The sequence below is a fragment of the Cebidichthys violaceus genome, unplaced genomic scaffold (genome assembly GCF_023349555.1).
Source record: "Cebidichthys violaceus isolate CVI_PGR_0920_01 unplaced genomic scaffold, fCebVio1.0.p SCAF_6, whole genome shotgun sequence".
NCBI classification, from domain to species: Eukaryota; Metazoa; Chordata; class Actinopteri; order Perciformes; family Stichaeidae; genus Cebidichthys; species Cebidichthys violaceus.
The window spans coordinates 3945050-3958459 of record NW_027176816.1 but is presented as its reverse complement, the minus strand read 5'-3'; the positions used below and the strand labels follow the sequence as shown (position 1 = coordinate 3958459).

The following is a 13410-nucleotide window of genomic DNA, read 5'->3' as shown; positions in this document are numbered from 1 at the left end:
TTTACACAAACCCATTTCACAGTCAAATTGGAAAATCCATGTCAGGATTTTTGCTGCACTACAGTCAGCAGGGAATTTTCTCTGCATGTCAGGATAACTGCTATGAGTCAGAAGATAAAGCGAGTTTGTGGATTTGTAATTTTGGGAAACAGAATAGGCTTAAGTTAGTTGGGGTTTTCTTTCTGCATCGTTATCACCCTTACTGTGTACATGGAGCCGGTGGGCTTCTATGTGATGACCACTGCTAGTAGGATTTAGACATTTAATCAGAAACTTGTTGACCATAACACTTGCTGTTTTATTGCAGTTAACTCAGCCAATGATTATAAAGAAGATGCAGTGAGGAGTTTATTGTATAGACGGGTATATTAATTAAATTAAATTCAGCTTTATTTACACCTTTGAATATAATGACCATTGCCATTGTAAAGGCAATTGTAAGCAGCAGTTCAACACCCAGGTAAACACAAACAGAAAGGCTATACTTTTAAAAAACTGAATGTGGAATTGGCAATAAATACATTACTTGTTTTACAGTAATGCAGCCAGAATATCTGGGTCATAAACATGTAATAATATAGTATAATGAAATATGAAACACTAGCTGTTTAAATCACAAGTTTCATCACAAAACAATATTATATCCATTGTTTGGACAACGATACAATATATGCTGATATCACAAAGTCTGCCACAATACAATTTTGATTCAATCAATTCAGGGTCCTGCAATCAATATGAGACAATATCATGTTTAACACAACCAGTTACATTTAAATATAAACTCACATTAAAGTGTGATTTGACAATTATAAGAAACAGGTGTGCTTGGACGGAAATGGTAATACAAACTTGCCATGGTTATTTCAAAATAAAGGCGTGGGACGACGATATGTGTCAATGTTTTCAAAGTGAGTCATGTAGGCCGTTTAGCAGCAGAGTCAAATCTACCATTGGGCCCCTGGCACTTTCGTCCTTAGGCCATTAATAAATGAGTGACAATGCAAATATGCCGACCACAGATAGGTCGATAAATCGATAGAAATCAGCAGCATTTCAGCCTGCAGATACCAAAACACCAACCACAACCAAAAGACATGGACCTCAAAGCTTATTGAGAGTAGCCAAGCAGGTAAACAAAAAACTTGAACCAAGACATCCACTCACACAAAAACACCAACATATGCTGCAGCAGCTCCTACCTTTGTAAAGTGAAGCATCTCTCGGACATCTGGGAAGATTATTCATGAAACTCCCACTTCCGGCTTTGCGGGGTCTATCGTGGGTATTAGCGTTAGCTCATTAGCTAAACGTCAGTAGCAGCAACTAAAATATTCTATTATTTGTTTATGATACTACATGAGCGATAATTGTCATAAAAAGGTGTTGGCAACTGTAAAGTGAGCTAACCTTAATTAGCATCGGCAGCAGGTGTGCAACAGGCAAATGTAGAAGACAGAGATTTGACGGGTTTAAATACCCCGCCTTGTTAACGGCGCCTCTGATTGGCTAGTACTCGTTGTCCTCATTGGTTGGATTGGTTAGGTTTAGGCACGAGGAAGGAGATTGGTTAGTGTTAGGGTAGATTATTAGGTTAAGCCAATCAGAGGCAGAGAAGGGCGGGACATGCAGTCGCGTATAGTAGGATCGATTCGTAATGTTTGTAATACGCATATACTGTGTATGGCCGGTGGGGTACATTTACTCAAGTACTGTAGGCTTCTTAAGTACAATTTTGAGGTACTTGTATTTCACGTGAATATTATAATGTTGTGCTACTCTATAGTTCTACTCCATTATATCTCAGAGGGTAATATTGTATTTGCTCAACTATATTTATCTACAGTTTTAGTTACTTTACAGAATATGATTGTACAAAACATGAAATACATTTACAAGACATTATACTTTGTTACAGACTAAACAATCCAACAGCATAAGTTACAATTAGCTCGAACTCCACCAGCTGTACCATTGAAAAACTGCTTATGTGTTAAAGCATTAGTACAAATATTCCAACAGATATATAATAATATAACTCTCTAAAAAGGGACCATTCTGCCCAACAAGTACTTTAATACTTTGAGTACATTCTGCTTTAACTTAAGGGAAGTTTTGAATGTAAAACTTTTAACTTGTAACTGTACCTATTTCTACAGAGTTGTATTGCTACTTCTACCTCTTCCACCACTGGATGATTGGCATTTTCACGGATCTCTCAGATGAGTTGGGTTCTAAAGTTAATGTTTCTTTACTCTCTCTAGATATAAAATTATTTTGAAAGTAAATTCAGTGTCAAGACAAACTCTTAAAGTGTGAGAAATGTTTGAAAGCAAAGACACATCCAAAGAATTTCAAATTTGATTGAAACGTCAGAAGCAAAAAACAGAGGTTGAAACAGTCTGGTGGGGGGAGTTTAGTCCAGTTTGTGCAGGAATGGTTTTTTTAATCCTTAGAGACAGCTGGACTCAGTTTCCAGATGTAGTGGGTGTTTAGACAATGAGCAAACAGTTACGCAACTCCAGACTCTGGGTCCACCGGCAGCAGCAACAGCAGTTGGAGGACATGAAGTGCTGCTCTCTTGGTGTTTACTCTGTTCCTGGAATAGCCCTGTACAAAACAAATGAACCGCTGCTGGCAAACACCGACTCCTTCACCTCCTGGTCCTTATAGGGCTATTTCAACCAACTGCTATGGACACATGGCTTTTAATAAAGTATAAAAAGAAGCATGTTCTTAAAACTTCAGAGAAAGCCATATGTGTTCAAACTGTACTTCTATTGTAGCATTTAAAAAAACCCAACTTTTTAAGTTGTTGTATGTTGAAGGCATATTTCTGCTCTATATGTTGTGTGTGAGAAGAACAAAGACGTGAACCCGACACAGAGCATTAGGCTGCAAGAGTCTACTTTATTGCATTTGCAATCACAGGGTGACAAAAGTGAAAAATGTTTAACAAAGGCATGTCGATGTGTATGCAACACAGTATTACAAACACAGTACAAATGTTAAAAAACAAACACAAAGGAGTTTATCAATTGCATCATATTCTTGTTTTTTATATTTATTTTAAATATTTTTTTTTTCTTGGTTGTCAATAAAAAAAAACAAGTAAGGCAGCCCTATAACTACAACAAATAATATTTAAAAAAACGAATAAGGTAAACGGGACATTCTCCCGTCACCTAGCGTTGGTCATTGGTTCAACCCCCCCCCATCTGAGGTGCGAAGTGGATCAGAGTGAGGATCAGGATCAGGAGGAGGTGGGGCTCCCTGCGTCGCTGCTCTCACTCACCTGGCGTTGCATCACCATCTCTCGGGCAACGCAGGTTATCTGACCATTAGTCACTGCACCTTGGACCCCCGCCCTGAGAGAGAGAGAGAGAGAGAGATAGTGAAAAGCTATTCTTGATACTGTATAATAGAAAGGGTGTGACCAGAGTGATTAGTTTACACAGGGACAAGTCATAGCCTGCAGCCATATCATACAACCAAACCAGGACTGATTGAATAATCTACATTTTGGATGGAGTGAGAGTGTTGTGATGATTTGAGGTTTTCTAAGATTTTCTCACAGCTTAGAAAAGCATTTTTATTTTCAGAACCTGTCTGACACTAATGGCTCTTTTAGTGAGTTCAAAAACAAACATAAGTTTATGTTTAACATATTGTCATATTGCTTATTACTAATGTAATAAGTTAGATTTAGCATATTGTGACACCGTCTGCCCAGGTTGATGATGTAGGCTGCTACTCTCAGTTCAACCAGTTTTGCATAAAATGTAACCCGTTTAAGCCCGTACTCCGGACAAACCGGAAATCCACCCGAGAGCCCTTAGACATGTGGATAGTAGGAGAAAGAGAGAGAACTGAAAATCTTGTGGTTAAAGGACAACACGCTCTACACATCGAGCCACTAAGTCAGGTTGTTTCAGTGGCAGCTTTATTTAACAAAATGTACAAAGCTGACTTATACTTACTTCTGCTGTGCCTCCTCAGTCAGTGGGGTCATCCCCGGCTGCTTCCCAAAGAAGAAACTGGACCACCAATGTCCTGAGTCCTGCTTGGGGAGTCCTGTGGAGGCAGATAATGAAGACACAGGTTTATACAGAGGTAACACAGCGCCTACTGTCCATTTAATTAAACTTTCTCTCTGTGGAGTTTGTGTAATTTTTTCTATTAATTTGACATTTTAACACCCCAGGACAGCGTGTATAACAGCAGACTGAACATTACAGCGAACTAATGTGAGTGTGTAGAGTGTGTGTGTGTGTGTGTGTGTGTGTGTGTGTGTGTGTGTGTGTGTGTGTGTGTGTGTGTGTGTGTGTGTGTGCGCGCGTTTGAGTTGAGTGTGTGTTTCATCAGCCACACTCCAAAGGGGAGACATGACTCAGGTTTCCCCCACCAGGACTCCGCCTCACTGTGTCGCCACTCCAGTAACAGCTTAATTTGCACACAGGCAGTGAAATGTAGAGTACAGCTGCTGTGTGCCATGATTAACTTCTAGGTCAAGCCAATTGTCAAAGTGGGGACAGCGAGTGATGCATTGTGTACATATAGCCACTGGGCCTCTCCCAAAATATTTTGACTGTCCACAATGTGAATTAGTTTCCTCAATTTTATTAAACTACTTTTTTTTTAATGACTAATTGCTTACTTTGTTATAACACCCAGCAAACAATGTAAACCATGTAATTAAGTACTACAAAGTAATACTATACAGTCTAACATCATATATTTTCCCTGTGTTTTTTTCTTTGTTGCTGTCAATAATGCCATGATTTTACCATTATGGTTATGACTTTAATTCTACTAAGAATAGACCTAACCACTGCCGCTATATTTATTTCTTTGTAATTTTCCATCAAATTGCATTTAGTAAAACTAACACAAAAGAAGTAATGCAGGCCATGTGCATTCCACTGTCTTTACACACACACACACACACACACACACACACACACACACACACACACACACACACACACACACACACACACACACACACACACACACACACACACACACTTCCCCTTTCACCTACATTCATCTCCAGCACTGTGGTGTGTATCTGTGTAAAGACACCATTAAAAAGCTGACCCAGCGGTTGGAACAGTCAAGCTGCACTGAAACGCTGATCCAGGATTACTGGTGAAGTCAGCAGATTTTAACCAGACCTAAGGGATATGGTGGTGTACCAGGGGCTAAATGATTTTTTCTGTTAATACTGACATCTGAATTCTAACCAAAGAACTGAATGGGAGAAAAGAAATCCCTTAATCTTGGGAGGAAAAGTGAAAATACAAAAGTGAAAAGCATGTTTCTGCTGGATAAGAAAACGTGAGATCAGACCGGGCATTTTCCAAGATGACTCAAACATAGTAGCTATGAGGAAACAGCTGACTTAACCACAGTGATCCTCAAAGTTACTGAAACTGAAGCTCTGCTTGTGGTATAGTGTGGATTGAGTAACGTCACCATCTTTTGAAACTGCACACAGGATGTTGACCAGTTCCTCTAACAGACAGAAACATCTGGATCTGGATCTGTTACAGAGACACAATTCCTGTAGGTGTTGAACACAGTGTTCTCTCAAAAACCAAAAGCCATTTAAATGACTCATTCTTTATTTTCGGAGTACACCTAAGTTGTCTTGCGTTATTTCCTGATTCAATGACTGTAAACTGAGTTTTAATTTCCTATGGAGGCTATTCCACACTGATACAGATTTAATCGTGAAGGGAACAGTGAATATCTGAAGTTTTCTTTGGCACAAAGACTTGAATGTTCTGTGTTTTTTTCTGTTTCATGGATACAAACACACACCTGGATGATGAGGGATGACCTCTCCACTGTACTCCGAACTGCCACACGAGCTGCTACTGGATGTAGAACCAATGCGCCCTGCAGGAAGAGAGAATCAGCAGAAAAAGCGCTGAGCAAATGGTTGATTAAGTCATAGTCAACCAAACTGAAAAGGTGAAAGGTAACAGGTAAAGAGGTCCAAGTGAAGATGTTAAGGATCACACTGAAGGGTTAGTGCTTTGACCCACGAGAAGACCTTAATGTAATAGCTATGTTTCCTTAAAAGGAGAGCCGGCGGCGGAGGGATTCAAATACATTTTTCGTCTTGTTATCAGCCTGAGGGGCGACTGTCTATTTTGCCTATAAATCAAATATTTGTGATACACAGGAAATGACTGGTCAGCATTACAACTCTGTAGTACTTGATTAAATGATTCATGACAAACAAGGAATAGGTTACTTATGCTACAAGTATTCAACAAATGATTCAGCCTGAGAATAAATATTTTACCCTGAGCACAGCTCATACATACTAGTCATCTTTTAAATCAGAAAAAAAAACAAGATGACTCATTACATCTAAATTTCGAGCAATTTAATGATGCCTCATCTACAGTATAGTATTGTGTAAGAGGTCAGTTTGGCTCTGTGCACTGGTGTGACAAGGGAATAAAAGGAGAGAGACTCACTTCGGTAGTAGTCAGTGGTCGCCACGAGAGAACCGCCTGCTGGAATGGCTGCCATTCTACTGTAGTTGGTCGCTGTATGCTGTGCTTGATGGAAACCTGGAGAGGAAAAACAACAGTATGATCACAACTGGCTGGGATACATTACTCAGCAAAGGATTTGAGACATTTTTCAATACTCCTTTCAGGACAAATGCCCACAAAGGGATCCAAGACAGAAATTATGAAGATTCCATAACAAGAGCTTCAAATATCTGTCATTTCATTATAGATGTATGTGCCAATAATGTCCTCAATTGATCAAGTAATTGTTGATAGTGAAAAATGGCTGTTGAATGAGTGGTTCCTAAATCAATTCATATAGTGTACTATATAACATGTAAGAAACCACTAACAACAGGCATGTTCTTCAGAGTTTCACTTGATGAATGTCTTAAACAGACGATTTTGTTGGGGATTGGTCGATTGATTTATCAATTAGTAAACTAATCCTTTAAACACTGAATATATACGAGAAAATGTGACAAAAGAAATCAGAGAAAAACATTCTGGACTCCAGCTGTGATGCAGAAAAACAAACAAAACTCAGAGGATTCAAACAGGAACATATACACAAATACACAAAGTGTATATTAAAACTGCTCCTATCTCATGTACAAAAATACATAATGTACAAAACCAGAAGGTTGTTGTTGTTGTTTTTTGCTGGTATAGATGTGAACGTGCGCACGTTCACGTCCTTAATGTAATGACGTCACCCCATGTTTTGCAGGGGTCTTGTTTACATGAGATGGTCACTGCACCAAACCGACATTTTGACGTTATTCTGTACCATGAACAATAAATAAATAATATAATAAATACATAAATAAAACCATAATTTAAGAAGGCGGATTGCTAAATAAAAGTCTTAAAGGGGATACGATAACACATCGTAAAGATGGACCCTTTATCTGGTAACGGGGACATTTTGTCTCCAACGAAGACAAAAACAAAATCTGTAAAAGAAGAACCGCCTGTTCACTTTAACGATGTCAGTTGAGACAGTTTATGAGTCAACACCACCGGTAATATGACCGTTGGTATTCTGTGAGTTGAACAACAGATATAACGACAAAAGGACGACATACATAACGTTTATTATTCTAGGTTATAGGAATAAACATAACAAAGACTCTGCGACAGCTGCCGTTATGACAAACTAGCATTAGCTCACCCCACCAGTCAGAAAGGGTATATTTTACGCCAAAACACGACATTTTCATCAGACTATCCAAGTAGGTTTGTTACCGAAACCAAATGAGATGTCTGCCATTAATGGCTTTCAGGAATGAAGACTTCTCTCCTCCTCACCGGCACAAGAATACTGCGTTACCACCATTTTATAACCGGGTGGATACCCTCAACGTACCTCTTTAGGAACCCAAACGTGCTCGATGTTCCGTAGCACCCAATTCAACTCAGTCTGGCGAGGCTGGGGCAGTAAACGCTAGGCGACGGGGCCCATTTGAACATAAGTGTTGGGTGAGTGTAACCCTCCAAGGTCCGAGAGGATGTCAGCAAGGCTTCTTGTTGGCTGCAACGGTCAGCTCGCGACTTTATAGCGCGGGGTTGGTGACGTAGCATCCGCAGTCAAGGAGGCGGGGCATATAAAACTGTCGACAAATTATGGGCTACGCAAATAAGTAGTACCAAAGGTCAGAGCTTAAAAATCATTATTTGATATGTTTCCAAAAGAGATGGAAGGGTAAGAAATTAAACTGCAGGAGGCTATGATTTATATATCCTAACCCGTCATCAGGAGTGTAGGTGCCACTTTTTTAATTTAACATTTAATACACTTTTTTTAAAGATCTTTTTCCAAACCCTGTAAATGAATGTGATTAAGTATTGTGTATTGTGCGTGTGTGATAAAGTATTGTGTCGTACACAATTTGTCAATGATATATATTCATCATATGTTATCAGTGTAATAAGAGTGTTTCAAATTATAGTGCAACACAAAAAAAGTATTTTTTTTCCAAATTCTGAAAAATAAAAAAACAAGATGACTCACACATAAAGTTTGGGTTGTTCTTTTGTCTTTCATATTTAATGTATTTTATTTTGTAATTTCCTTTTATTTTTTATAATGTAATATTTATCAGCATTTGTGTGATTCAAACTTCCGTTTTAATTACCATGTTTCCCTGAAATTCGAGAGACAGCAAGTGCGACTACTGACAGTGGCAAGCGTGTGGCAAGTCTGTGGCAAGCGTCAGTCAAGCGTCAGTCAGGCGAGCGAGCGGCACTCGTTCGGCACCTGTCAAGAATCTGCCGAGCTGAGTGGGAGGAGCCACATTTCCTGAGAACACCCATTATTGTTAAGATAGGATTTTCTGCACACACAAAAATGACTTTGATTAAACTATATTCCGAACTGTATTGCATCAAACAATCCACAGATTAATCGAAAACTTGATTATTGCTGTGCACATGGATACATGAATATTAAATTGCATGTAGTCTATTGTTGCTAACATACTCCCATCGGCCCACGTTTATGTATTTATATATTTAGTTTTCTTCTAATATTACCCTGGTAGGTGCTTGCATCTTAGACGTACAATTTTCTTGCATAGTCATTCTATTGCCTTGACTTTTATTTTGACATTTTCTTACTTCCGGACTACCTGTCTTGCTTTGTGTCGCTCTTCAAAAAAACAAACAAATAAACCATAAAACAAACTATTAAAACGTACACAGACCAGTGGGGCACACTCCCCTGACTAGTGGTGTCACTCCCGTGACTAGTGGTGGCACTCCTCTGACTACTGGTGGCACTCCCCTGACTAGTGGCGGCACTCCCCTGACTAGTGTTGGCACTCCTCTGACTAGTGGTGGCACTCCCCTGACTAGTGGTGGCACTCCTCTGACTAGTGGTGGCACTCCTCTGACTAGTGTTGGCACTCCTCTGACTAGTGGTGGCACTCCCCTGACTACTGGTGGCACTCCCCTGACTACTGGTGGCACTCCCCTGACTACTGGTGGCACTCCTCTGACTACTGGTGGCACTCCTCTGACTAGTGGTGGCTCTCTCCTGACTACTGGTGGCACTCCTCTGATTAGTGGTGGCACTCCCCTGACTAGTGGTGGCACTCCCCTGACTAGTGGTGGCACTCCCCTGACTAGTGGTGGCACTTCCCTGACTATTGGCACTGGCAGCTTGTGGCATCTACTGACATCTACATATAAGCAGAGGAAAAGTGAAGATATTTTCAGAGATGTATTTTTGGATTGGACTTTTTATGGGTTTTAATTTTAAAACATTTTTTATTTATATACTTTTAAATGACAATAAAATGGATGATTTATTTTCATTATTTTGCAGATTGTTGTAAATGACTATAAAAGTAATAATTTGGAGTGTATTATGTTCCCCTTTGTTTCAAAACCAGCAAAATCATACTTAAATAAAATGAATGAGAAACAAAAAAGTATATATGTATAATGTAAACAGCCTTTTGGACCCCCATCGGTCCGGGTTCAAAGTGGGTCACTCGACAGAGACGGCCCTCCTTGCGGTGACAGAGTCGCTTCACGCCGCGAGAGCTAACTCTCTCTCCTCTGTCCTGATTCTCCTGGACTTGTCTGCAGCGTTTGACACTGTGAACCATCAAATCCTCCTCTCCACCCTCGAGGGGATGGGCGTCTCAGGCTCTGCACTCTCCCTGTTTGCATCCTACCTGACGGGTCGATCCTACCAGGTGACCTGGAGGGGGGCCGTGTCGGAACCACGCATGCTGACTACCGGGGTTCCGCAAGGGTCAGTCCTGGGCCCCCTTCTCTTCTCGCTCTACACAACATCTCTGGGTTCTGTTATTCGCTCGCATGACTTCTCCTACCATTGTTATGCCGATGACACCCAGCTGGTCTTGTCATTTCCCCCCAGTGACACCCAAGTGGAGACGCGCATCGCTGCGTGTTTGGCTGACATCTCGAAGTGGATGACGACGCACCACCTCAAGCTCAACCTAGACAAAACTGAGCTACTGTTCCTCCCGGGGAAGGGTTGCCCGCACCGGGACCTGTCCATCACCATTGATGATACCGTGGTGACGCCAACTCGGACTGCGAGGAACCTGGGTGTGACCCTGGATGACCAACTGTCATTCTCAGCAAACATTTCATCCGTTACATGCTCCTGCAGATTCCTGCTCTACAACATCAGGAGGATTCGTCCCTTCCTGACTGACGAGACGGCGCAGGTTCTCATCCAGGCTCTTGTCATCTCCCGCCTGGACTACTGCAACTCTCTACTCGCCGGAGCCCCGGCGTCGGCCATCAGACCTCTGGAGCTTGTCCAAAAAGCTGCAGCTCGCCTGGTGTTCAATCGCCCCAAGTTCTCCCAAACAACTTCCCTTCTCTGTTCTACACTGGCTACCTGTAAGAGCTCACATCCAGTTTAAGACTCTGGTGCTAGCCTACAGGGCAGTGAAAGGAACAGCTCCTTCCTATCTCCAGGCCATGGTCAAGCCTTACACCCCGGCCCGGCCACTTCGCTCTGCTGCCTCGGGGCGATTGGTTGCCCCGTCGCTCAGAGGACCTGGCAGCCGATCGACCCGGTCACGGCTGTTTTCTGTCCTGGCCCCACAGTGGTGGAATGAACTTCCCACTGACGTCAGGACAGCGGAGTCGCTGCCCATCTCTCAGCGCAGGCTGAAAACCCACCTCTTTAGGAAGTGCTACCCTGAGCCTTCCACTTAGCACTTACTGTATTCATACTAGCTTGTTGCACTTGTTGTATTCGTATTACTTATAGCACTAACTGTTTTTCTTGTTTCTGCACTGTACTTTGACTCTGAGTTATGCTCTGCTTCATGCTCTTAGATGCTTGTTTGGAAAAGGAAATGTACTTATGACTTCTGGTGACTAGTAGTTCTTTTGATTACCAATGTTGAATGCACTTATTGTAAGTCGCTTTGGATAAAAGCGTCTGCTAAATGACTGTAATGTAATGTAATGTAATGTATATGAACGGGTGGCTCAGGTGTCTCAACTAAAATCCATACTATGATGATAAAACTGATGTTGTGACACCTGACTGACGCTTGCCACTGACTAGTCACTGCGGTGCCAGTGCCACAAGCAAGATCTCGGCCTTGCTGGAAAATTCAGCACATTTCAGTGACTGTATTACAGTTGACTAACCACAGAAACATGAACACTAAGCACTGTACAAGGAGCTCCCCCTTGTGGTGAAATCCATAAATTGCACCAAACTGAAAATTCAATATGGTAGGCTTAGATCAGGGGTATTCAATTAAAATTCCAAAAGGTCCAGATTGAGAAAATCTCCTCGTGCAAAGGTCTGGAACATTATAATAATATCTAACTTGCGCCATTTAGTGCCATATAGTAGCCTAGTAGTAGTAACAACGTCTCTGTGTAGTCAACAACTGTCAAATTTAAATAAAGACATCACACACATCAATTATATTTTAACAATTATTATTCTGTTTTCAAATTGAACTGGATGGATTATAAATAATACATAGAAACACATAAATAAATGTTATTCTCTCATTTCAAGTAAAATAAAGGCTCCATCTAAAAATAAAATACACAAAAAATAACTTTTGAAAAACTTACATCTTATTAAAAAAAAGTGCTTGATTTTAGAAAAATGAATGAAAATTAAAGAGTGTGGCTGGAGTTAACTTTTTTTCTTCTCTTTTTGTTAACATCATAATGATCTGTCAACTTTACAATAAACAATCTCTTAACAATTGAACAGCTTTAACACCTCCTTTTCTCTTTCTTTCCCTCTTACATCCCACTCCATCTCTTTTTCTTGTTTAGTGAGAGAAGTGAGTTGTAGCTTGTCCTGCCAGGATTTTAAATCTGGGCTGGAATGGTGTCAGGGCTAATCTCATGCACATATGAAGGTGCTCATTGGATATCCTGGAACGATATTTGTTTTTAATAATGTTCATAGTGGAAAAAGCTGCCTCGTCGAAAGATTTGTGTTTGGTCTCATAGTGGCGTTTCACATTGGCCCTTAATGGCCACGGTCTCTGAACATATGAGACAGAGTGGTTTTGTAGCACCAGCAGGAAGAATGAACAAATACAAGTCCGTCCATTCTTTATTAAAAGCTCGGTTTTCGAGGTCCACTTTGCTCTTTTTAGAGCACGCCATGTTAACTTGCTTCTCCGACTTACTTCTCCCACTGCTCTCTCTCACTGTTCTCTGTCTCTCTCACTGCTCTCCGTCTCTCTCACTGCTCTCCGTCTCTCCGTCTCTCTCAATGCTCTCCGCCTCTCTCAATGGTGTCCGTCTCTCGCCTGTCTGCGTAATTTCATTCGACTCACGATGCATTTTGGAATAAACATTCGATTGGCTGAGTAGCGTCACGTGAGATTAAATTACTACATGCAATTGGTCAGTGTGTTTCCTGAACTGCTGAATGAGTGCCGTAAAGGCCAAAAAAGATGCGCAGGTTAAAACATTAGCGCCCGCCAAAATGTATGATTCTCAATTATATGTCTGGGTCCGGATACGACAGCGTCTGGGTCCGGATCCGGACCGCGGTCCGCCAATTACCGACCCCTGTCTTAGATAGAGGGATACATACATGTGTAGTTTGTTGTTTGCAGATACGTGGTGAAAATCATCAGTTTCAAGTTATCTATTGTTATATGGACAACAATTAGCCTACAGAGAAGTAGTTGTGTGACAATCAAAATGTAAGATCTCAGTCACATTATTTTCAAAACAATAAAACATATAAATACATATCATCCTACAGTCTCCGGAAATCCGCAGACAATTAACAGTGTGTGTGTAGTTTGTAGCTATACCTATATATGATTTACAGCGTATGAAGAAACCTATTCATTGACTCTATGTGTTAATGATGGTGGACAAAACTTCTCTA

At 40.9% G+C, this 13410-nt stretch overlaps 1 protein-coding gene across 1 annotated transcript; it reads right to left on the bottom strand.

Annotated features, from left to right (window-relative positions):
* Positions 1–2890: 2890 nt before the first annotated feature.
* LOC137889260 (pancreatic progenitor cell differentiation and proliferation factor B-like) lies at positions 2891–8077 on the bottom strand. Its single transcript, XM_068733033.1, has 5 exons — positions 7903–8077; positions 6495–6590; positions 5827–5904; positions 3981–4074; positions 2891–3368 (listed from the first exon to the last, which is right to left on the bottom strand). The coding sequence occupies exons 2-5, from the start codon at positions 6547–6549 to the stop codon at positions 3254–3256; spliced, it is 342 nt and encodes a 113-aa protein (XP_068589134.1). The 5' UTR covers positions 6550–6590; positions 7903–8077; the 3' UTR covers positions 2891–3253.
* Between the last annotated feature and the right edge of the window lie 5333 nt (positions 8078–13410).

Excerpts from the sequence above, each read along its gene's own strand:
- LOC137889260 (XM_068733033.1), bottom strand. The coding sequence starts at position 6,549 with ATGGCAGCCATTCCAGCAGGCGGTTCTCTCGTGGCGACCACTGACTAC. Across the intron at positions 5,905-6,494 it reads GACCACTGACTACTACCGAA|GGCGCATTGGTTCTACATCC; the intron begins GTGAGTCTCTCT and ends CTCTTCCTGCAG. Across the intron at positions 4,075-5,826 it reads GGTCATCCCTCATCATCCAG|GACTCCCCAAGCAGGACTCA; the intron begins GTGTGTGTTTGT and ends CTGCCTCCACAG.